Genomic DNA, 24,348 nt, shown 5'->3' with positions numbered 1-24,348 from the left:
GTTATTTAAATTAGCTTTTAGGATCAGATGATTTTACTCCTCAGTGGCCACATATGTTCTAATAAACCATTACAAACATATACTGCAGTTTAATAAAACAAACTTCTTAATTCAAATTGATCGAATTGCAGTAGAATAAAAAAAGTAAAGTTAATGAACAATTTGAAGAAAGTCAGACAAAAACATACAAAAGTGCACAATTTATTTGTCATTGTGCCACCAATAACTTTTACACTGTAAAAGATAGTCAAACTAACAATTTTACAAAGAAAAAAAAAAACAACTTTACATAAAACTAACAAAATAAAATGCAAATTAACCAAAACAATCTTCCAATCCCATTAGAAAAAGAAATCGATTCACTCTTCATTCTCTCATCTCTCCATCTTCTTCCTCCTCTTCTACTCCTCTTATGTACAAAACATTATTACACCTGTAAAAAAGAAAAACAAAATGCATTATTAGTAGTAATATAATAAAATATAAGTTTCCTGTTATTGCAGAATTGTGAATAGAGTGGTGCAGGTATGACTAATTTGCCACTGGTTCCCTCAAGATTGTCTCATGCGGTTTAATTAAAATATACGAGTTAGCCTGATGATACTTTGACGTTTTTACAACGTAAACATCACACACACCCTAAATGGTCTTATCTAGTTACTTATTAGAAACGTGCTTTTCTTTCTTTTTTCAAAATAAACATATCTTCAAAATTCATGTTTTCAATATGGGTTTTATTCATGTGGAACAATAAAACATCCAAGTATCGTCAAATACTGTTTACCGCTAGTGTTAATATCGTTAGGGAAATCGATGACCAAAAATGCTTTTTTTCCATGGCTAAGACGTGTGATGAAAACCAACGTGATTAAACGATAACTGTGACTATATCAACATGCAATATCATTGACAATACAAGACTAAAATGTAGTTTAATTAAAAAAAAAAAAACTATACCAAAATTGTTGTCAAAAAATAAGCCTCTACATGCCTTCATGCTTGCAGTTGCCAGATGTCAAGAGTTTAAATCCCCCAATCAAAAGAAAAACAATCAAGAGTTTCTCTTAAAAGGATCATTATCTGCCCAGTGGTTTACTTAATCTCACTACACTGCAAAACGCAGATGATCAGAAATTGAGATATTCTGCACAAAAGTCATTTAGTCAGTCTGTGTTCCTGCGACTGAATCTGCAATCCTTCTCAGGTGATGAGCTGTAATAAATTCAAACATGGATCTTGACTATACTGTTTGCAATTGTGGTTGTAAATAAGTGCACTCACGCAGCCTCAACACAAAGCCTTTTTAAGTGGTTGTTTTTAATAGAAAAACAGCATAATTTGGAATTATTTGAATTAATTTGGAATTTCACAGTTTTAATTTGAGATGTTTATTTTTTGTAACCAGTTTTTACAATGTAGAGTGCGTTAATTTATAGCCTACAATATATCAGGAAACTAATTTATAGCCTACAATATATCAGGAAACTAAATGAGGTAAAAAAACATTACGTTCATTTGATTTGTGCTTATAGGCGAAAGTGCAATCATTTTGATAAAAAGTAAATATATATATATATATATATACATCAAATAAAAGCTAAAAAGTAGTTGACAAATAGCTGACGAAATTAAGACTATTTACCACAGACCCATTTTATTAAATTAAAAAAATATAAATTGAAATACCTCATTAAAACTAGGTGCAAATTAGTCTTCAGTAATTTGACGTCATCCCTGCACCACTCATTGATTTTCAATCCAAACCTTACCTGATGAGCACCTCACCAAGATGACCTGCTAATGCTCCATCCACATACTCTTCTGTGTTGGCCAGCTAGAAATATCAGAGAGAAAGAGCTCAATCAACCCACTGTAAGACTCCTTACAATTAGCACTGCATCAATGTATCAGCCACTGATATTTAGGAACTAAAAATTAAATACATGACAAAAAATCAGTATATAATACAGCAGGGCTCAACAATACAGACTGCCCGGTGCCAGCGTGAACGATTGATAGAGCGGTCACTGTCCCGATTGGCTTATCCTATGCAAGTTGTCTTATTGACATGATTTTAACCCTTGACAATTTAAATATTCAAGCGCAAGATGACACAAAAGAGAACTCAATTCTCCTCACGGTGTGAAGTGCGAATACTGAATTGAGTTCTCATTCCCTTCTAATTCACCCAAACAATATTACATCAAAATTTCTATCTTGTCGAGTATCCTATAGTAAACAGTTGGTTATGGCTTATGCGAACGTAAACAGATAAGAACTAAAAGCAGCATGCAATAAATTACATCTGTGCAGCTCTTAAAGTGACAGCAACCTAATATTCCTGCTGAGCTGCTGTCTGGTTTAATGTAAAACCATCTATTTTAATGACAAAAGATCCAATTAGTGATCAAGTATCAGAATCAGCCAATACCTGATTGTTAAAATTGGTATCGGCAAAAAAACATCTGTGCATCCCTACTCAGTGTTTAAAGGGATAGTTCACCCAAAAATGAAAATTTGATGTGTTTGTTTCTTCAGTTAGAATTAGACCCCACTGACATGCATTAGGACTGTCACTTTTTATTCAATATTCGAATATGCATTCGAACATGACGTGAAATATCCGTAATCAAACTATAAATAAACTATCCGTTTTTTTACAGTCGAGTGCGTTTACATGGAGCACTGTAATCGGTTTAGAAGTCCAATCTGAATGAAAATGCTCCATATAAACACTTCAATCGTAATAAAAATGCCCAAACAGAATGAAATTTTAATCGTTTTGAGATGGGTGGGATAAACCTTTTCATGAATGGATCAAACAAAACGTTTCACCATGTAAACGACCTAACCGGATTACTTTTGAGTGTGCGTCCTTATATGACGTACACAGCGCGCGTCTTCACCACTGAAGAGCGCGCGCCGCGCTCACATGCACCAAGCATGTTGACGAGAGGAAAATACATTTTTCTGAGGGATAAACATTTTATTTTGTAAGAAGTTATGAAGATAATGTTGGACACTGTCCCTAAACCTACCCATGTAAGCAAACAACTACTTCCAACTGCGCCTGACATTAGAATTTATTTTTTCTGAGATGATTATTACACTTTACAACAAATAAAGTTTTTTAAAAAAACGTATAAGTCCTGGTGGCCGTTGAGAGTTGCTATGGCATCCGTAAACAAATCTCCAGCTGCTGGAGAGGACGCCGGCGTCGACATCTGATGCGGTAGACAAACTGAAAGCTGTGATGATTGCATATAGTGGCCCTTCATACCGATTAAGCTGATAACCTGTGGCCTGTTGCACAAAGCCGGTTTCAGTTGTTACCCAGGTATGTTCGAGATTAGTTTGAGCAAACTCTGGTTTTTCGGGCTCAAGAAGATGGATTGGTTTTTATCAGTGTTTATCACCATGGTAACACTACACAGCTAACCTGCTCTGGAGCCGGTTTTATTCTGGTTTAGAGATTGCAAACCCGAGTAAAGTAAAGATGCAATAATATGTTCATTTAAATATTATATTAATTGACAAGTAGCCAAAGAGTAATATAATGCATGCGTTCATTATTATTTAAAAAAATGTGTATTCATTTGAGCTCTTAGTGAACCTATAATTATTAGGCATATTTCTTTGATTCACATCGACATGAATGCATTGATGTCAGATATTCTTTCAGCTGCCTTCTCAAACTCTCGCTGCAGCAGCAGTGTTTATTCCTGCCTTGTAAACACATTTAATTTCAAAATAATTTTTAAAACGATCTCCCAATCTTCAGAAGAGAAGTGAATCAAACGGACACTGTGATTGGCTGTTTGCCGCACATGTCACTCTTTCAGGTGCACGCGCTTGAGAATTGATCGCAAACTCTGGATTAAACCCGAGTTGACAGAGAAAGGCTATTCCGAGCTTTAAGAAACGATTGAACTTGATCTAAACCAGGTTGCATTTATCTGGATTTGTCAACTCTAAACCTACTCTGAAACTCAGTTTGTTCAGCTAGCTTCATACAACAGGCCTCTGCTGTTTCAAACATTAAGTTAACAATTTATTTTTCCATTCTGTCCTGTTTATGACTGTCAGTTTTTGGGTGAACTATCCCTTTAAGTTCTGCTAAACCTATAACAATCAACATAAAAAGATATGATATGAGTGAGTTTAATTACACTGGATATTGTGCACGTGGGACCACTGTGAAAAGTAGTGACATATATGTAGCAGATTAAAAAAAAATCATGCATGCATTAACAGTCTATTATATTGAGCCTTACCTGCATGTTCATGTAGCCGTCCACCGACACCAGGTACCCCTTGTACTCCATCCCCCACTTCAGCTTCACCATCACAGGCTTTCCCGTGAGACCGTTCAGAAAGGGCTTGGGGTTCAACGGCAAACTCTGCAGAAAAGATCAGTGTTATTAGCTTTAAAAAGAAAAGGTTCATATCATAATTTGGAACCTCTAAAATTCCTCATCATTAAATCATAAGGGAAGGACTAGGGTAAAAAAAATTACAGTCTGTGGGTTAAATGCTTCTGTTGGATATCATATTACAAGAAAATGTATGATTGATTTTTTTTTAGTATGAATATTATTATAACTGTCCCACAGAAAGAAATATTCCAATGAAATTAAATGCAAGTTGGGCTATGTGGTGAAGATTAAACTATATATAAATAATTGTATTCTCAAGAGGATAAGTAGGCACAATAAGAATTTGAAATCATAATCAATATGCGTTTTAGTCTTATAGTATACTAGCTAGAATTAGTTAAAATATTAATTCTACGAACATCTTTAGGAATTTCTCACAAGTGAACCAAGCGAGCGAGTTTTCTAAACGGAGAGCATTTAAACAAGTTACAAGGCAAATGGAAACACTGATCATAAGGGATGCAGTGTTTCAACATTGATCCATGACTGCAAACAACGTCCAATCTCCGTCCGGATGCTAACACTCAGCCGCATTGTCAGCTCATTCCTGAATGAAAACCACCTCGCTTCTCCTAACAAAACGGTAAATGTTGAGCAGAAAGTAAGAGATTCTGGTGAACTTACCATGACTGAACTGCTAAAGTAGTATTGCAGAAGAAAAAATTGTTTATTCGATTAGCATATGCTACTGTAGCACACTCGCACGCCTTGCCGCCGAGAGAGGGAAGGACTACGAGCGAACTTTGACCGCGCTACGGGAGAGAAGAGCGCGCGCGCCCACAGCGCCACGCGCCGCGCGGGCGTGTAATAGGCCATGGGATCACAATTTGGCCTAGTCTGAAATTAAAGGTGCACTATGTAGTTTTTATGCAGTAAAATATCCAAAAACCACTAGGCCAGTGTTATATATTTAGTTCAGTTGAGTACTTACAATATTCAAAATGTTTCCAACTATTTGTACATTGTGAGAAAATTACTATTTTGACCAAAATATCTGCTTAACCCCAGTGCATCCAACATGTAGGTGTGTTTGTTTCTTCAGTAGAACACAAATTAAGATTTTTAATTTTCAACCGTTGCTGTGTGCCAGTCATATAATGGGGTGAATAGTTAACAAGTCTATGAGAGCAAAACAAACAAACAAAAAAATATGCTTAGACAACATGCATAAAAACCCTGCTGCTCCTGACGACACATTGATGTCTAAAGACACGAACCGATCGGTTTCTGTGAGAAACGGAACAGTATTCATGTTAGGTTTTTTACCTCAGATCCCGACGATTCTCATCTAGTGTTCCCATCCGCTATTACTTCGCGCCAGTTTGACCTTATCAGACAGAAGTAATATCGGATGGCAATACTAGATAAAAATAAAATTAAAAAAAATAACATGAATACTGTTCGGTTTCTCACAGAAACTAATTGGTTCGTGTATTAAGACATCAATGTGTCGTCACCCTGTTTGTTTTGCTCTCATATAATTGTTACCCATTCACACCATTATATGACTTGCACATAGCGACTGTTGGAGTTAAAAATCTTCATTTGTGTTCTGCTGAAGAAACAAACACACTTACATGTTGGATGCACTGGGGGAAAGCAGATAAACATCACCTTTTTATTCTTGGGTGAACTAACCCTTTAAATAAAATGCATTACATCTTTTGTATGGTTACTAGCTTTTTCCAGTGCAAGTTTTTAAAGCTCCTTTAAAGAACGCCGGCACAGCAGCAGTGCCTGTAGATCATTTTACCATTAGGTTTGATTCACAATGCATTACAACACTTTTAAATCAAACATCTATACTGTTACATTTATGTTTGAAAACAACAGTAAACTAATCTAAATAGCAGTCTCCTTTATTTGTACAGTAAATCTGTGTTGCAAATAAAAAATAATTAAATTAATAAAATGTGATTATATTCCACAGTTTGTTAATCTTATAGCTTGAAGACTTGTCCAGCAGTTTTTTTTACATTTCATTACCATTTATTAAAAACTCAGCTGACAGGCATGACATGCCAAGAGATTCTTTACCTTTGTGTCGCCAAATGGGGTGTGTGTGTGTGTGTGTGTGTGTGTGTGTGTGTGTGTGCGCGTGTGTGTGTGTGTAGCATAAGCTACACCCCCCTACACCATTTTCTTTTACATATATATATATATATATATATATATATATATATATATATATATATATATATATATATATATATATATATATATATATATATATATATATATATATATATATATATACATATACATATACATTGATTATCTCAGCATAACATCACAGCACCTGTTAGTGGGTGGGATATAAGCAAGTGAACATTTTGTCCTCAAAGTTGATGTGTTTAAAGCAGGATAAATGGGTAAGTGTAAGGATTTGAGCGAATTTGACAAGGGCCAAATTGTGATGCTAGACAACTGGGTCAGAGCATCTCCAAAACTGCAGCTCTTGTGAGGTGTTCCCGGTCTGCAGTGGGCAGTATTTATCAAGAGTGCTCCAAGGAAGGAACAGTGGAGAACCAGTGACAGGGTCAAGGGCGGCCCAGGCTCATTGATGCACGTGGGGAGCGAAGGCTGCCCTGTGTGGTCCGATCAAACAGACAAGCTACTGTAGCACAAATTGCTCAAGAAGTTAATGCTGGTTCTGATATAAAGTTGTCAGAATACACAGTGCATCGCAGTTTGTTGCGTAAGGGGCTGCATAGCCGCCCGCAGATCAGTCAGGGTGCCCATGCTGACCCCTGTCCACCACCGAAAGTGCCAACAGTGGCACGTGAGCATCAGAACTGGACCATGGAGCAATGGAAGAAGGCCTATAGTCTAATGAATCACATTTTCATTTACATCACGTGAATGGCTGGGTCCATGTGCATCACTTACCTTGGGGAACACATGGCGCCAGGATGCACAATGGGAAGAAGGCAAGCCAAAGTGATGCTTTGGGCAATGTTCTGCTGGGAAACCTTGAGTCCTGCCATCTATGTGGATGTTACTTTGACACGTACCACCGACCTGCAGACCATGTTCACCGTATCATGAAAAACGATTCCCTGGTGGCTTCTTTTGGCAGGATACTGTGCCACAAAGCATAAATGGTTCAGGAATGGTTTGAGGAGCACAACGACGAGTTTGAGTTGTTGACTTGGCTTCCAAATTTCAATCCAATCGAGCATCTCTGGGCTGTGCTGATCAAACAAGTCCGATCCATGGAGGCCCCACCTCGCAGCTTACAGGACTTAAACAATCTGCTGCTAACATCTTGGTGCCAGGTACCACAGAACACCTTCAGGGGTCTAGTGGAGTCCATGACTCAATGGGTCAGGGCTGTTTTGGCAGCACACTCTCTATAAATTCAATTATTATAAATGTCTCTGTAAATATGTTTGCAAATAGTAGATTGTGATGAATTGTTCAAAACATCCATGATGTGTTTGGTACTTTGTGAATGAACCAAAGATTAAAAGCTGCCTGAAAGCCAACAGTAGCGGATTAGAGCGGAAATCTTTTGCAGATCCGCATTCCAGACGAGAATTTTTTTTACAATATATCAAACAGTGACCTGTCTTTCATCCTTTGTGCCTTCCTGTTGACCAATCTTAAGGCTTCTCCGCCTTGATCAAATCAATATGCACTCTCTTCTTTTCCTGTCAGGCGATTCCACATTTATTTAAATCTCAAAATATATCCCTAATGTTCTGATTTAATTTACAGTAACCGATTATAATGAGATCAAACAAGAGCCTTTGATAAACTGAAAAATAGAACAGTGTGAAACGGTCTCATCCCAGAATGCAACAGTGTTGATTAAGTCATAATGTTGAATGAAACCGTGCAAGATCATATAAAATGCTGAACTACATATATATTCTTTATTAAATAATTCTGCTAATGAAAATACATTTTAATAATCAATTAAATGTATTTAACCTCACCATAATTAGTTTAAATGCAGTGGATGGCTGTGTTAAATGACAACTTTCTCATATAAACCTGAACATAATATTTAACATTGCCTAATCACAGATAACAGGAGGCCATTTGTATTTGTACACTATCATTTTGACCTAGATAAACTATTATGTGGGCCAGTAAGTTAAACCTCCCTTTAATAAAAATGTATTGAATATAGAATTAAATGTGAAAAATTACCAAAGTCAAATCAAGTCAAGTTAACTTTATTTATACAGCGCTTTTACAATGACGATTGTTTCAGTGTTAAACAAAATTTGATTCAGCATAATGGAGAAATTCATATGGAAAAAAACAACAACAATAAAACAGCACATGCATGTTTTAGGGTTAAAGACACAATATGTAATTTTTAGCTGCTAGAGGACGCTTATTCAAAACAAAGGCGCCTTGATTTCGCGGAGCTGTTATGATGCCAAACGAGTGCTTCTTCCGCTCATGCATATGTGGGACAGGCCCGGACTGGCCATTGGGAGCCCCCTTTGAATGTATCCAAACCATAGACCGTAAAAAAATATGGACGACTCGACATCATCCGTTTCCGCATGCCAGAGTTGAAGCTTTCAGGCGGCCTGCACGGCGCTGACATCTTGGGACCGAGTCTGTGCAGTAGCAATTTCGGGACCGGAGTTGCGTATGTAGAGAGCATGAAGTAACGTTAGAGCAGGAAGTACAGTGGCGATATCAAAAGCCCGCCCACACTCTCACAGATGCAGAACAATTAATTATGTTGGTGTGAAATTAAAGCTAAAGCTCCAATCTGCTCCCAAAAATCCCCAAAAAAATCTGTTAGTGCCTCAGTGACAACTTCACTCAGAGAAGACGTCGATCCCAGCTGTCAATCATGACGTCACACACACGTTTTTATAGCATCAAATAACTAACGAAAACTAAACTTATTTTAAAAACGAACACTTGAAATGAAATCATTGTAATGATAACTGCCTTCAGTGACATAAACTAACTTTGGGGGGAAATAATTGAAGTGTAATTTTATTGTTTTATTTGCCTTGCGTCCATTAGAAAACACAGAGGGACGACTATACTGAGACTGGTCACCGGGGGGCGATCGAGGCGCGAAAGCTTCAGTATCTGAGAGGGGTACTGCAGGCTTGATCCAAACAGTTGCTCATCTTTCTAATTAAACATAATATATCAAAGAGCCTTTGGCGTTTCCATAGTTTCTACAAAATAAAAAAAAATCGAGGGTAAAGTTGGTATGATGTCATTGATAGGCGACGCATTGACACAATCCTTGGAAACATTTGGGATAATATACACAAGTCAACAAAATACATAACATTGTTCTAGTGTTTTTTGCCCCAAAATCTTACATATTGTGCCTTTAAGGAAAGACTAAGGTTTTCACGGACAGGGTTTAGATTAAGCCAGGATTAGGCTTTATAGTTAAATTAGGGCATTTATAAACTAGTAGCTTCTTGATACAAAACAATGGCATTGACCTATTTTAAGATATGCCAGTGCAACTTGCTCTCAGTTAAAACAGCTTAAATATAAGTTTTATTCCAGGTCTCCAGGACTGTGAAACCGGACGGGGGTTAATGTATTAAATGAGTATAGATAGGGTCAGATGTATTAATAACTCAATAGAAAGTGTATTTAGATAGCAGGGCTAATGTGTGTTTGCGAGTGAGTGAGTGAGTGAATGAGAGAGAGAGTGAGAGACGTGGAGAGCGAGAGCACATTCTGCAAGAGCTGACGTTGAATGACTCAGAAGACTAATGCCAGGAATGCTCCATTAAATCGGGAAAAATGCTGAGAAACGGGGCGTGGCCTCTGTTCTCCAAAGGTCCTGTCACTCACAGGGGCTTCAGATTCCAGCTCAGGTGTTACACGCGCAGCCCCGCCACGAGTCGCGCTCCGAGCAAAACACACGGACAACTCACTTCACCTCGAGCAGCGAGCGGACAGCTGTCAGACAGAAGTGACTCCGAGAGCCGCCTATGTGTGGTTACACACGATTGGCGCTGTCGCGCGAGACTTTGGTCCTTTTTCAGGTGAATAGTTTCTGTTTGATATGGGGGCAGATCACCTCAGCAAAGCGTTTGCGCACCTGGCCAACCCACGCCAATGAAGTCGTGCTCCTACATGCAATCTGAAAGGCTCTGGAGCGGAATCAGGTGGATTAAAACCCTCGAGGGGTTTAATACGTGTAATTTGTGGATTTCTCCCCCCTCCCTGGATTAATGGACTGATATGGAGCTACCAGGGAGATGCATGTTATTCGCAGCGCTCGTGATGAGCGTCCCTCACCCTGCGTGTTCAGGTCAGTGTTTTATGCATGTAAACTATTCACCCGCACGTGTGATCGAAACAAGTTGGCCAGTTGTCAACCAAACAGAGACGCATGTCTGACGAACTGATTGCTATGAGACGGGGATGATTTGAATATGCAAAACAAATCCAAACTTTGCATGTGCATACACACCCAACAAGCTATTGCTTAATCCAGCCAATTTGCTTTCAGATTGATTCTGCAGTTGTAAACTATTAAAGTACGTTAAAAGTACGTGTAATTTGTTATTGTAACCGGTAAAGTGAGCCACTTTATGTTAAACGTGCAATTTAGATGATTGATGATTACTTTTTGGTCACGATATAATATTTCAATTTGAATACAGTAGATATGCGTCAAAGATTTGAGATCATGCATTCCAGACAAAACTCTTTTCTGGTAAAGTGAGGCGAGCCATTCCTGATTTATCTTAAATGATGATTTATTAACACATTATCAAACATACAACATACCCAAAACATATAACCTGGGCTATGGGTAAATATAATTGGTTCAATGAAAATGAACTGTACAACATAAAAAAATGGGACTCTAACACATGCAACAACAAATAGGCTAACAAAAGTAGAATACGAGCTAAGGAACATTTATAATGGTATCCATAGGCTACTGTGTGTTATTCTAAACATTTTAAATGAACTAAAATTGTGTTCATATTTTAAAGCTTTATAAGCTGCTTCTAAATTTTGTCATTACACAGATTGAATTTAATTGCTCTGTCTTCCTTTCTCTTCTGCAAGAGTGACAGGGGGTCCGTGGCAAAGTTTAGAATTTATTTTCATAGATTTTTATTTATTTATATAATAACAATTAGATTAAAATAAGAGTAAATCTAAATTAAATCTACATAAATAAAGTGATTAAAAATACAAATGATTAGTAATAAATATATTAAATAAATGAGATTAGATTAAAATAAATACAATAAAACATTTATATAAATAAAAGTGATTCAAATTAAATAAACTACAAATAAATAATACATATGACAATACATTACTAAACTGAGTAGAGCAAAATATAAATGTAATTTAAACTGATTTTAGATTTATAATATACAGTTTGTGTATAAATTGTGAGGTTTTTTTTTTTTTTTTAAATGGATGCTTTATACATTTTAGGATGGGGTCCCTCACACAGGGATGATCATATTTGGGGGTGTGTGGCATTTAAAAGATCAGAAACCCCTGACCTAATCGACTACATTGATGCCTTGTTCCATCCCTAAATTATTTGACTTATCTATTGAACAAGTGATCTGCAAACATATGATGTTAGATCTTTTCTAAAAAAAAAAAAAAACCCTCAATGTTTTTGCAGTTACTTTTTGTGTTTTGTTGTTGTTTGTTAATGCTGTGTGTAAATGCTTTTTGGGGCAAGTGTATCTTCTATTATTTTTTTAAATATTTATTTTACATTCATATACATATGTGTGTTTGTTTTCATGTACCAGGATGTGAGAATAGAGTGTGCAATCCACGCATGGGGAACCTGGCAGTCGGGCGTCCTGTACAGACAGTTTCTCAGTGTGGCTCAACCTCTCCAGAACGCTACTGTAACTACAAAGTTGGTAGTTGCGTGTTGCATTGCGAGGTGTGTGATGCTTCAGTAAAGCATCGTGCGCACCCACCTGCCTTCATGACAGACTCGCCCTTCAAACACCCGCCGACCTGGTGGCAGTCTGCTCAGGAGATTGCCATTGAAACTCTACAGCTGAATTTAGAGGTGGAATTTTACTTCACTCATCTCATTATCATATTCCGGTCGCCACGCCCTGCTGCCATGGCAATAGAGCGCTCGCAGGACTTCGGGCACACATGGAGTACTCTGATGCAGTATGCACACAACTGCAGTGAAGTATTCAACATGGAGGATGGACACAACTGCACTCAGAAATACTCCACAGCATTGCCTTGCAGCAATGGAGAGGTTAGAGAGTGCATACAGAATCTCACATTTCAGAGGAGATGCGTTTGTGTGATGCAATTTTGGGTGAATAATGGTGATGATCCTCTTACTTTTCAGTAGGCATCATACACTGCCTGGCCAAAAAAAAAGGAAATGTCAATGATTGGATCATTTTTGCAGTCATTATGTGTCTAGCTTGATACAGGGGGGCAAAAAAGTATTTAGTCAGCCACTAATTGTGCAAGTTCTCCCACTTAAAAAGATGAGAGCCCTGTAATTTTCATCATGGGTACACTTCAATTATGAGAGACAGAATGAGAAAAAAAAAATATTTTTAAAGATTTTATTTGCACATTATGGTGGAAAATAAGTATTTGGTCGCCTACAAAAAAGCAAGATTTCTGGCTCTTACAGACCTGTAAATTCTTTAAGAGGCTCCTCTGTCCTCCACTCATTACCTGTATTAATGGCACCTGTTTGACCTTGCTATCAGTATAAAAGACACCTGTCCACAACCTCAAACAGTCAGACTCTAAACTCCACTATAGCCAAGACCAAAGAGCTGTCAAAGGACATGCGAAACAAAATTGTAGACCTGCACCAGGCTGGGAAGACTTAATCTGCAATACGTAAACAGCTTGGTGTGAATCAAGACATAAAAGACCACTGATAATCACCACTGGTAATCTCCCTCGATCTGGGGCTCTCACCCCAATGGGGTCAAAATGATCACAAGAACGGTGAGCAAAAATTAAAAGTAACAAAGGCTAGCATCATTAACACACTAAACCACCAGTGACTCAAATTCTGCAGTGCCAGACGTGTCCCCCTGCTTAAGCCAGTACATATTCGGGCCCGTCTGAAGTTTGCTAGAGAGCATTTGGATGATCCAGTAGAGGATTGGGAGAATTTTATATGGTCAGATGAAACCAAAATAGAACTTTTTGGTAAAAACTCAACTTGGCGTGTTTGGAGGAGAAAGAATCCTGAGTTACACCATACCTACTGTGAAGCATGGGGGTGGAAACATCATGCTTTGGGGGTGTTTTTCTGCAAAGGGACCAGGACGACTGATCCATGTAAAGGAAAGAATGAATGGGGCCATGTATCGTGAGATTCTGAGTAAAAACCTCCTTCCATCAGCAAGGGCACTGAAGATGAAACGTGGCTAGGTCTTCCAGCATTATGCACAAACCACCTGGGAAATGAAGGAGTGGCTTCGTAAGAAGCATTTCAAGGTCCTGGAGTCTCCAGATCTCAACCCCATAGAAAATCTTTGGAGGCAGTTGATAATCTGTGTTGCCCAGTGACATCCCCAAAACATCACTGCTCTAGAGGAGATCTGCATGGAGGAATGGGCCAAACTACCAGCAACAATGTGTAAAAATCTTGTGGCGACTTACAGAAAACCTTTGACCTTTGTCATTGCCAACAAAGGGTATATGACAAAATATTGAGATTAACTTTTGTTATTGATCAAATGCTTATTTTCCACCATAATTTGCAAATAAAATCTTTAAAAATCAGACAATGTGATTTTCTGGATTTTTTTCTCATTTTGTCTCTCATAGTTGAAGTGTACCTATGATGAAAATTACAGGCCTCTTATATTTTTAAGTGGGAAAACTTGCACAATTGGTGGCTTTCTAAATATTTGTTTTGCCCCACTGTATGTTTGTCATTAGTTCTTCTAACCCTAATCAATAAGGGTAAAGACACATCAATTGATGCACCTCTTGATGGAAATAAATGTTGTGATGTTATTGCTGAAATCAAGAGCTGTGTCAAATTTTGATCATGGCTTATCTGCCTTTTTTTTTAAATATATATATATCTTGTGTTTTGCACGTTTCTGTGATGGTAGGGCTTGGGTTAGGAGATAGAAAATATCCTTAATCTGTTATAAAATCAGTGGAAGTCTATAAAATGTCCTTAACAATACAGTAAAAAAACAAACGTGTGTGTGTGTGTGTGAGAGCAGGTCATTTACCGTGCTCTGTCACCCTGGGACAAACTGGATCCGTACAGCATTGATGCCCGAGCCCACCTGGGCATCACTAACATACGGATGCGTCTACTTCAACCGCAGCCCTGCCAAACGTGCCAGCGTAAACTTCCTGATGCCAAAGTGCCTACCGCCCACTATGCCATCTATGACCTCATTTTAAAGGGAGGCTGTTTATGCCATGGGCATGCAGACCAGTGTGTGCCTGCTGGTGACCAACAGATCTCAAACCCTCCTAGCAAACACATGGTAAGTGCACAGTTGTGTCAGAATGAATTCATTTTTTTTAGGTCTGTACATACTGTATGCTAAGTTCGTTTTGAGTAAAAATGTTGAGCAGGTACATAACCAGCCAGTGTTTCTCCTTACCTTAGCCAGATTCACAATGGTAAGCTTGTAATAATGTTATAATTTGAATAATACTGGTAGCTTTACACGAGAAATACGAGCTTCTGCCATTCGTCTTTGTGTCATTACATCACATCTGTATACATAAAGGAGTCTCATCTAATAGGCCATATCACGGGTGTGGATGCAGCAGGTGGCGGAGAGTTTGCTACCTTGTATTTGCATTTAGAAGGTAGGACATATTCCGCCATATTGTGCATTGCAGTTTCTCGCATTCATAAGTAATAGGAGTGAACTGTCTTTTTATATCTATAGTCTTTGGCATAGCGGAGCACAAAGGCTGTGTCCAAAATCAAATCGTATACTCTCTTGAGTAGGTCCTTATTTATAATATGTAAAATTACTTCATGACCACTAAAAAAAAGTATTTTCTAGTATGAATGTGTAGCTTGGATGCCAGCCGAAATTGGCCCCGTCCACAACATCTGAGGTTGAAAAGTTCAGTCTGGACTTGATCTGTTGGTTGTGGGGTGACTATGCCCGAACCAGAGCTATTCGGACCAATCATATTGTCAGGGCGGGCTTTATACGAGGATGGACAGATGATCAACAGTAACGTAATCATCCACGTCACCAAAAAGCGCTTGGGTTGAATTTGTTTACTGAACGGAGAACTTGTTCGTATATGCATTCACCTTTAGTATTTCTCTGAAAAACGATGATTGTGTTGGTAAGTACTCCGTGTATCCTGAAATTATTTTTACAACACTGGCAAAGATCGTTTACACTCATCTTCTTCATCTTCTTCTTCTTCCAGTGTGCGTGCAGTTGAGTGAAGTATCCGGTTGTGGATGAATGAGTATCCGGTTGTAATCTAATTGACATAAACCATATACATATTTTTTTATCGTATGTCATGTGCGGGGCTCCATAAATAGTACCAGTAAAATTTTCAGTTAATTGCCAAGGAAATATTTGTAATTGTCATTTTAAGTTTTTCAACTTTCAGCTTTATTTTAAATAACAGATTTATTTTAGTATTTTGAGTTTAAGTTAATAGCAACAGTTTTGGACCCAATTGGATTTCATCGGGAAACATATATTTTTTTATATTCCATAGAAGACATTGAAACAGAATGAACGATGTAAATCATCATGACGGAATTTTCAACAGTGGCAATGTAAAACAAAAATGGCAACAACTTTCCATTATTTATGCTTATCCACATTCCCAGAGAACATATTTCCCGTATGATTACATAAACAGTTCCCGTCTCACTCGTTCGTCCCCTTTCCCCCTCTCACTCTCTTTGTTTCAGATTATATAAGCTGTGTGTTTGCTGTTCATTTGGCTCTATCTCTGTGGAGAGATAAAACTCTGATAGCCACTGAAGGATAAAAAGACAGTCAGACAGGAAAACAATGGAGGGAGGAATACCGATAAGCGCCGAGACTAAAACGAGGGGCTGTGTTGCTCGCCCTTTTTCTTAATTGAGTTGTTGTTTGCATGCTGTGATCAGACAATAACAGCAATTAGTCTCACTCGCTCAAACACACACACATCAGCTCGTTGCTCTCTTATCGAAGGTCAGACCGTTTGATCTAGCAGCCCAGACAAAACACACACCCTGTGCCAATCGACAAGCATGCACACAGACATGCAGACAAACACGGACGCATTGACATGCTTTGTCCATCCACACTCATAATAGGAACACGTGCTCACACGCAAACCCTTTTTTGCAGTGTGCCCCTGCAGGAATGTTTTGGTTAGCTGGGAGAGTGTGTGCGTCTCAGTGCGTTTCCTCCCATATTATGATGATAAACATGTGAAAGTGTTTCAGATGCCAACTGGATGAAGCGCTGCCAGTTCACCCCCTTTCCCTCTGAAGCGCTAATTTGTCCTTCTTCTTTTTTTCTCCTCCTAAAGTATTTTCAAAATTCTTCTCTCACTTGTTTGTTTTCGCTGTTTTATTTTCATTCCGCATGAGGGTGACCGAAAACTATTTATCTGTGCTTTCATTGGAAACTCACGGAGGAGAGGACGTCTTGATGGATGGCTGAGTCTGGGATACTGAGGAGAAGCATTAGGTAATCAGGGACGCTGCGGTCGAGGAGGATGTTTATATACAGGACTATTGAGCGAGAGATGTTGAGCACATAACTCATTTAAAAGGGACGTAGGAGAGAGTGTCTGCGGCATGTGAAAATGGATTATGGGTAGCAGTTTCTTTTAGTTTTTTGTTTTGTTTTTATCGTCTCCCAGGCAAAATACTGCTGGCTTAGAAAAGTAGTAGCACAATTCCCAACATGGTTTGATGTAAAATTCATGTCTATTGCACAAATCCATTTAAAAAGGTTAAATATTTTAGCGCCGTATTTTAACGATTTGAGCACATTGCGCAGGTGCTCTTAGGGTGTGTCAAAATCCACTTTTGCTACTTCAACAATGGAAAAAGTGGTCGGCACGGCAGGCACATGGCCCAAAAAGGTTGTACCTAATCTCTTAATGAGTCATGCAACAAACCAATCAGAGTCTCATCTTCCATTCCCTTTAAAGGGGGGGTGAAACACTCAGTTTCAGTCAATCTCATGTCAATCTTGAGTACCTATAGAGTAGTATTGCATCCTTCATATCTCCGAAAATTCTTTAGTTTTATTATATTTATAAAAGAAATATGAGCTGTACCGAGTCTTTCCGGAAAAAACGAGCGCCTGGAGGCGTATCGTGTGGGCGGAGCTAAAGAATGACGAGCGCGCAGCTACTGCACGAGAGCTTCTGAAAGCTGACATTCTCAAGCGTGGAGAAGAAAACGTTACCCTAATAAATGGCTATGAATTAGATTCAACTAATACAGATATGATCCAGAATCAGATCCGGAGGCTGAAATAAATTGAACAGGAGAAACAGCAACAGCAGGACGTCCGTCTCTGTGGTATGTACTGTATTTAGTGGCCTGTCAATATTTGTGTGTGTTTACTCGCAGTTTATGAGGACATGATTCGGTTTATGGACTACTGTATGCGACTAAACCTTAGCAGTAGCAAGCAAAACGGTTTTGCACGTCAGACTATTAATGTTATACATAGAACAACAATGGAGTAACACGCATTTGAATGACGAAGCACGCTTTGTGAGAACGCTAGGTTTATGTTTGGGTGGTTTTACTGACACCTATGACGTTAGTGGGAAACTTGTGAGAAACCGGAAGGAGTATTTTTGACACAGAAATACTCCATCAAACGTCCAACATTAGTTTTTGAAACTTTGTCTATGTTTAGGATGGGAATCCAAGTCTTTAACAGTGTAAAAAGCTCAGTATGCATGAAACAGCATTTCACCCCGCCTTTAAAAGCCAGATGCGCTTGCACCACGGCAGATTCACTATTTACATGGAGGAATTTGCGAGGGGAACGATTGAACGCTTCTCCAGAGAGGAGTTATTTTTGTAATATATTTGTACAGTCTTGTTCAAAATAATAGCAGTACAATGTGACTAACCAGAATAATCAAGGTTTTTAGTATATTTTTTATTGCTACGTGGCAAACAAGTTACCAGTAGGTTCAGTAGATTCTCAGAAAACAAATGAGACCCAGCATTCATGATATGCACGGTCTTAAGGCTGTGCAATTGGGCAATTAGTTGAATTAGTTGAAAGGGGTGTGTTCAAAAAAATAGCAGTGTGGCATTCAATCACTGAGGTCAACAATTTTGTGAAGAAACAGGTGTGAATCAGGTGGCCCCTATTTAAGGATGAAGCCAACACTTGTTGAACATGCATTTGAAAGCTGAGGAAAATGGGTCGTTCAAGACATTGTTCAGAAGAACAGCGTACTTTGATTAAAAAGTTGATTAGAGAGGGGAAAACCTATAAAGAGGTGCAAAAAATGATAGGCTGTTCAGCTAAAATGATCTCCAATGCCTTAAAATGGAGAGCAAAACCAGAGAGACGTGGAAGAAAACGGAAGACAACCATCAAAATGGATAGAAGAATAACCAGAATGGCAAAGGCTCAGCCAATGATCACCTCCAGGATGATCAAAGACCGTCTGGAGTTACCTGTAAGTACTGTGACAGTTAGAAGACATCTGTGTGAAGCTAATCTATTTTCAAGAATCCCCCGCAAAGTCCCTCTGTTAAAAAAAAGGCATGTGCAGAAGAGGTTACAATTTGCCAAAGAACCCATCAACTGGCCTAAAGAGAAATGGAGGAACATTTTGTGGACTGATGAGAGTAAAATTGTTCTTTTTGGGTCCAAGCGCCACAGGCAGTTTGTGAGACGACCCCCAAACTCTGAATTCAAGCCACAGTACACAGTGAAGACAGTGAAGCATGGAGGTGCAAGCATCATGATATGGGCATGTTTCTCCTACTATGGTGTTGGGCCTATTTATCGCATACCAGGGATCATGGATCAGTTTGCATATGTTAAAATACTTGAAGAGGTCATGTTGCCCTATGCTGAAGAGGACATGCCCTTGAAACGGTTGTTTCAACAAGACAATGACTCAAAACACACTAGTAAACGGGCAAAGTCTTGGTTCCAAACCAACAAAATTAATGTTATGGAGTGGCCAGCCCAATCTCCAGACCTTAATCCAATTGAGAACTTGTGGGGTGATATCAAAAATGCTGTTTCTGAAGAAAAACCAAGAAATGTGAATGAATTGTGGAATGTTGTTAAAGAATCATGGAGTGGAATAACAGCTGAGAGGTGCCACAAGTTGGTTGACTCCATGCCACACAGATGTCAAGCAGTTTTAAAAAACTGTGGTCATACAACTAAATATTAGTTTAGTGATTCACAGGATTGCTAAATCCCAGAAAAAAAACAATGTTTGTACAAAATAGTTTTGAGTTTGTACAGTCAAAGGTAGACACTGCTATTTTTTTTAAACACACCCCTTTCAACTAATTGCCCAATTGCACAGCCTTAAGAGCGTGCATATCATGAATGCTGGGTTTTGTTTGTTTTCTGACAATCTACTGAACCTACTGGTAACTTGTTTGCCACGTAGCAATAAAACATATACTAAAAACCTTGATTATTCTGGTTAGTCACATTGTACTGCTATTATTTTGAACAAGACTGTATATATTTAAAAAAATGTTTGTGTGCTGCTGCGCATCCCTGTGTGTGTAATAAGCAGTGTAAGCATGTTGTGCACCCGCATATAGTTGCATATTACTAATCCTTTAAATAACATAAGAAATACTATGCAGTCAATGGGACTTTCAATGGTCGTTTTCAGTCGCCTCAAAACAGCAAGGCGCCAACAATGCCTTGTTCTCAGACCAGCACGCCCATGGGCGAACAGATGGGCCTGAGTGCATTTGCAATTTTTACAATGTGGTGCTGGACGTAAAAAAGATAACTGCATCAAGCTGATAAACATAAAAAGACTAGTGTCGCATTTCACCGGTTGTATGATAGGGCCCATAGAGTTATTATTTACATATTCCAAATCCCTAAACCTAAAAGCAGTGTTGGGGGTAACGCAGTACAAGTAACTTGAGTTACATAATCAGATAACTTTTTTCAAGTAACTAGTAAAGTAACGCATTACTTTTTAAATGTGTTAAATAAGTAACGCAAGTTACTTTGTTTTCTCATTGACTGTCAGCTCTCCTGTCCTCATGTTGAGAGAAATCGAGAAGTGCAGAGGCGCTGTGTGTGTAAATATGATGATTATTGTAGTTCTAGACTAAATGTGAGCATTCATCTCACTTGTACAAAAAATATTTTTCCTCAAAAGGAATAAAATCAGTGAAATGCAATATCAGAATACAATGCACACCTCCAATAATTAAATGCTGAAACAAATATTTTTATGCATTTAATCTCACTTTCTTGACCAATGTACTTACTGCTGATTTTTGATGATTTAGTTAAATCATACGCATTTTTATAGATTTTTAGTTTTTAGTAGTGAAGTAAGTGTTTCTTCTCCTGCATCCTATTCTTCTACAATCCAGAATGGCAGCACAGTTGAAATGTTTGTTTGAGTAGCGCCTTCTATTGTACATGCGTGAATTTGCATTTCCTTCAGCCTGAGGCTTATTTAAATTTTGGTGTGAAAGGGCCTTTACATTTGCCCAAAATATAACATTTCTTGTTATAAATAAACCCCCCAAAACAAGCCCAGCCCAGGTGAGGAAAAAGTATTGCTAATGTAATGCATTGCTTTTCTCAAAAAGTAACTAAGTAATGCATTTAGTTACTTTTTAAGGGAGTAATGCAATATTGTAATGTATTGTCAAAGTAACATCGCCCGACTACGACCAGCTCTCAGCTCTAAAGATACCGAAACTCTAATCAATGCTTTAATAACCTCACGTATTGACTATTGTAATTCATTGCTTATTGGGCTTCCCGCTAAAACTATTGCTAGACTACAATATGTACAAAATTCTGCTGCCAGAGTCATCAACCAAGTCAAAAAATCGGACCACATTACCCCTTTGCTCTATAATCTTCATTGGCTACCTGTCTCTGTCCGCATCCAATACAAAATTCTACTGTTAACTTTTAAATCTCTGCATGGACTTGCTCCCCATTATTTATCTGAACTTCTGCACTGGTATTGTCCTCCGCGTACTCTCCGGTCATCTGACTCTAGACTACTCACTGTACCTCGTTTCCGTCTCTCTACTATGGGTGGGAGATCGTTCCGTGCTGTGGCCCCGAAACTCCGGAATTCCCTCCCCTTTTCTCTACGCGACACTGTTTCTATATCCTCCCTCAAGTCTCAACTAAAAACATATCTTTTCTTACAATATTTCCAATCTTTCTCTGCTTAGAATAGTTTTCTCCCCTGTATATTTGTATGTTTGTCCTATATTGTTTATGTGTGTCTATTTTGTGTATGTATTTTTTTTTTTGTACAGCGACCTTGAGTATGGGAAAGGAGCTATATAAATAAAACGTATTATTAACTTTCCCCAACAGTGCTTACAGTCGAGTCAATGTTACCAATTACACTACTGTTCAAAAGTCTGGGGTCAGTAAGATTTTCAGCATCATTACTCCAGTCTTCAGTGTCACATGATCATTCTGATATGATTTCATGTTCAAGAAACATTTATTATTATAAAAGTTGAAAACTGTTGTGCTGCTTAATTTTTGTGAAACGGTGGAACATTTTTTTAAGGAGTCTTTGATGAGTAGAACGTTCAAAAGTACATGTATTTGTAATCGAAAACTTTTTAACGATGTAAAAGTCTTTACTGTCGTATTTGATCAATTTAATGCATCCTTGCTGAATATAAATATAACTTTTACTCGAAGTAAACCGTGTTCCTGTAGTGCACCTAGTGAACCCAATAAAAAGTTTTGGCAGTGTAATGTCAACTGGAAAATCTCCAGCGAATCTAATGTAGCAAACAAGCTAAATGTAGGTTCAGGTGAGTGTTGGCCTATCCCATTTGGTTTATAGTTTGGCAAAGTATGTGGTCTGATCAAATATTTGGCACCTGAATGAATGCCGATAATGGAGCATGACGATCGGCTTAGTAAATCTGTGTTTGGAAGATTTTTAACAAGCCTTTGGAATGAGGTCCTCTAAGGTGAACGTGTAACAATATGTCATTGTATTGTGAATTGTGTTTTTCTGGCCTCTGCCACAGGTGCACGGTAAATGTGTTTGTCAGCATCACACGGCTGGGGATCACTGTGAACGCTGTGATCGCCTTTACAACGACCGACCATGGAAGCCAGCCAACGGTGTATCTGGAGAAGCGCATCAGTGTGCTAGTAAGTTTTGGTTAATGTGTAAAATTAAGTAGTAACTTGGAATGAGCAATTTGTGATTGCTCACCACTTCTGTGCTAGAGTTGTTACTGGTGGTCAGGGTGTTGCTATAACTTTGCTGTTTTTGTTATTGGTTACCCTTAATCTCAATGATGTTCTGTTCCTTGGACAGTTAATATGTTTGGGGTCAGTACCATTTTTTTTTTTTATCGTTTAAAAAAAAAGCGTTTTATGCTCACTATTTATTTAATAAAAACCCCAGTAAAAATAATAATATTGTAAAATGGTATTACAATATAAAATATTTCTATTTTAAGTTTTCTAAGTTTTTTTTAAAGTTTACAAGTTTTCTATTTTAATATATTTTTAAATGTAATTTATTCCTGTGATCAAAGTTGAATTTTCAGCATCATTAATCCAGTCTTCAGTGTCTCATGATCCTTCAGAAATCATAGGCAGCAGGCGAACATTTTATCCTCGAAGTTGATATGTTAGAAACAGGAAGTTGTCAAATTCGCTCGGATTTGAGCGAGTTTGACAAGATACAAATTGTGATGGCTAGACAACTGGGTCAGAGCATCTCCAAAACTGCAGCTCTTGTGAGATGTTCCCGGTCTGCGGTGGGCAGCATCTATCAAAAGTGGTCCAAGGAAGGAACTGGTAAACCGGCGACAGGGTCATGGGCGGCCAAGGCTCTTTGATGCACGTGGGGCACAAAGGCTGGCCCGTATGGTCTGATCAAACAGATGAGCTACTGTAGCTCAAATTGCTCAGGAAGTTAATGCTGGTTCTGATATAAAGGTGTCAAAATACACAGTGCTTCACAGTTTGTTTCGTATGTGGCTGCATAACCACAGATCAGTCAGGGTGCCCATGCTGACCCCTGTCCACCGCTGAAAGCACTAACGTCAAAACAGAACTTGAGCATCAGAACTGGACCACGGAGCAATGGAATAAGGTGGCTTGGTCTGATGAATCATGTTTTCTTTTACGTCACGTGGATGGCCGGGTGTATGTGCGTCACTTACCTGGGGAACACATGGCACCAGGATGCACCATAGGAAGACGGCAAGTCGGTGGAGGCAGGTGACACACTTTGGGGTTTTAGGAAAACGTAATTTTCATGTAGATATATCTCTAGTCCCTCCTTTAGTGTAAATCTATAGCAGGATTTCCAGGTCTGTTAAAGGCAGTCCAGTGACAAATAATAACTAGTTTAAAACCAGCCTATTGTCTAAATTTTAAAAATATGGATTTTAGAGTCCTGTGATGTTAAACATTCAGAATTTGATCTACACCCCGATGCTTTCACATGAGCACTTCTGGTTAGCTCCCGGGATCGACTGGCATCAGAGTTCGGTTCATTTGGATTATATGAACTCGGTGGGACCCAAATTATATAATCTGAACACAGTCCCGCAGGGGCAGGGGGAGCAATCGAACCAAGTGTGAAAGCATCCTGAATTTTCCAACAGTTGTTGATTGGTCTAAAACATCTAGATTTACATCTATCTAGTCCAATATTTATACCCCAAAATAAAGTCAACAAAAGTAAAAGTAGCCAAATTCCTCAGGAAACTGTCGACCCTGATCTATACAATTTG

The 24,348-nt window shown here is 38.5% G+C and overlaps 2 protein-coding genes across 3 annotated transcripts in view; one reads left to right on the top strand and one right to left on the bottom strand.

Moving 5' to 3' along the window:
* ntn4 (netrin 4) overlaps window positions 1-24,348 on the top strand; it is a 38,076-nt gene that overhangs the window by 1,490 nt on the left and 12,238 nt on the right. The window contains exons 1-4 of one of the 2 annotated variants that reach the window (XM_067445479.1): window positions 10,176-10,701; window positions 12,185-12,660; window positions 14,621-14,893; window positions 22,621-22,747. In XM_067445479.1, coding sequence (XP_067301580.1) covers window positions 10,632-10,701; window positions 12,185-12,660; window positions 14,621-14,893; window positions 22,621-22,747 — 946 coding nt within the window. In that variant the 5' untranslated portion in view covers window positions 10,176-10,631. Of the gene's footprint in view, window positions 1-10,175; window positions 10,702-12,184; window positions 12,661-14,620; window positions 14,894-22,620; window positions 22,748-24,348 lie in introns of those variants that run through there. The other variant, XM_067445474.1, reaches the window with a different exon arrangement.
* On the bottom strand, window positions 186-5,199 carry snrpf (small nuclear ribonucleoprotein polypeptide F). The gene is made up of 4 exons (XM_067445497.1): window positions 5,061-5,199; window positions 4,275-4,400; window positions 1,770-1,834; window positions 186-433 (listed from the first exon to the last, which is right to left on the bottom strand). The coding sequence occupies exons 1-4, from the start codon at window positions 5,061-5,063 to the stop codon at window positions 367-369; spliced, it is 261 nt and encodes an 86-aa protein (XP_067301598.1). The 5' UTR covers window positions 5,064-5,199; the 3' UTR covers window positions 186-366.

Source organism: Pseudorasbora parva, chromosome 1, assembly GCF_024679245.1.
Source record: "Pseudorasbora parva isolate DD20220531a chromosome 1, ASM2467924v1, whole genome shotgun sequence".
Taxonomy (NCBI): domain Eukaryota; kingdom Metazoa; phylum Chordata; class Actinopteri; order Cypriniformes; family Gobionidae; genus Pseudorasbora; species Pseudorasbora parva.
This window is presented reverse-complemented; position numbering and strand designations above follow the sequence as displayed.

What these genes read in the sequence shown, in the direction of transcription:
- snrpf (XM_067445497.1), bottom strand. An exon ending in ACGGCTACATGAACATGCAG is followed by an intron (nt 1,835 to 4,274) that starts GTAAGGCTCAAT and finishes TGATATTTCTAG; the next exon opens with CTGGCCAACACAGAAGAGTA. An exon ending in CTTGGTGAGGTGCTCATCAG is followed by an intron (nt 434 to 1,769) that starts GTAAGGTTTGGA and finishes TCTTTTTTACAG; the next exon opens with GTGTAATAATGTTTTGTACA.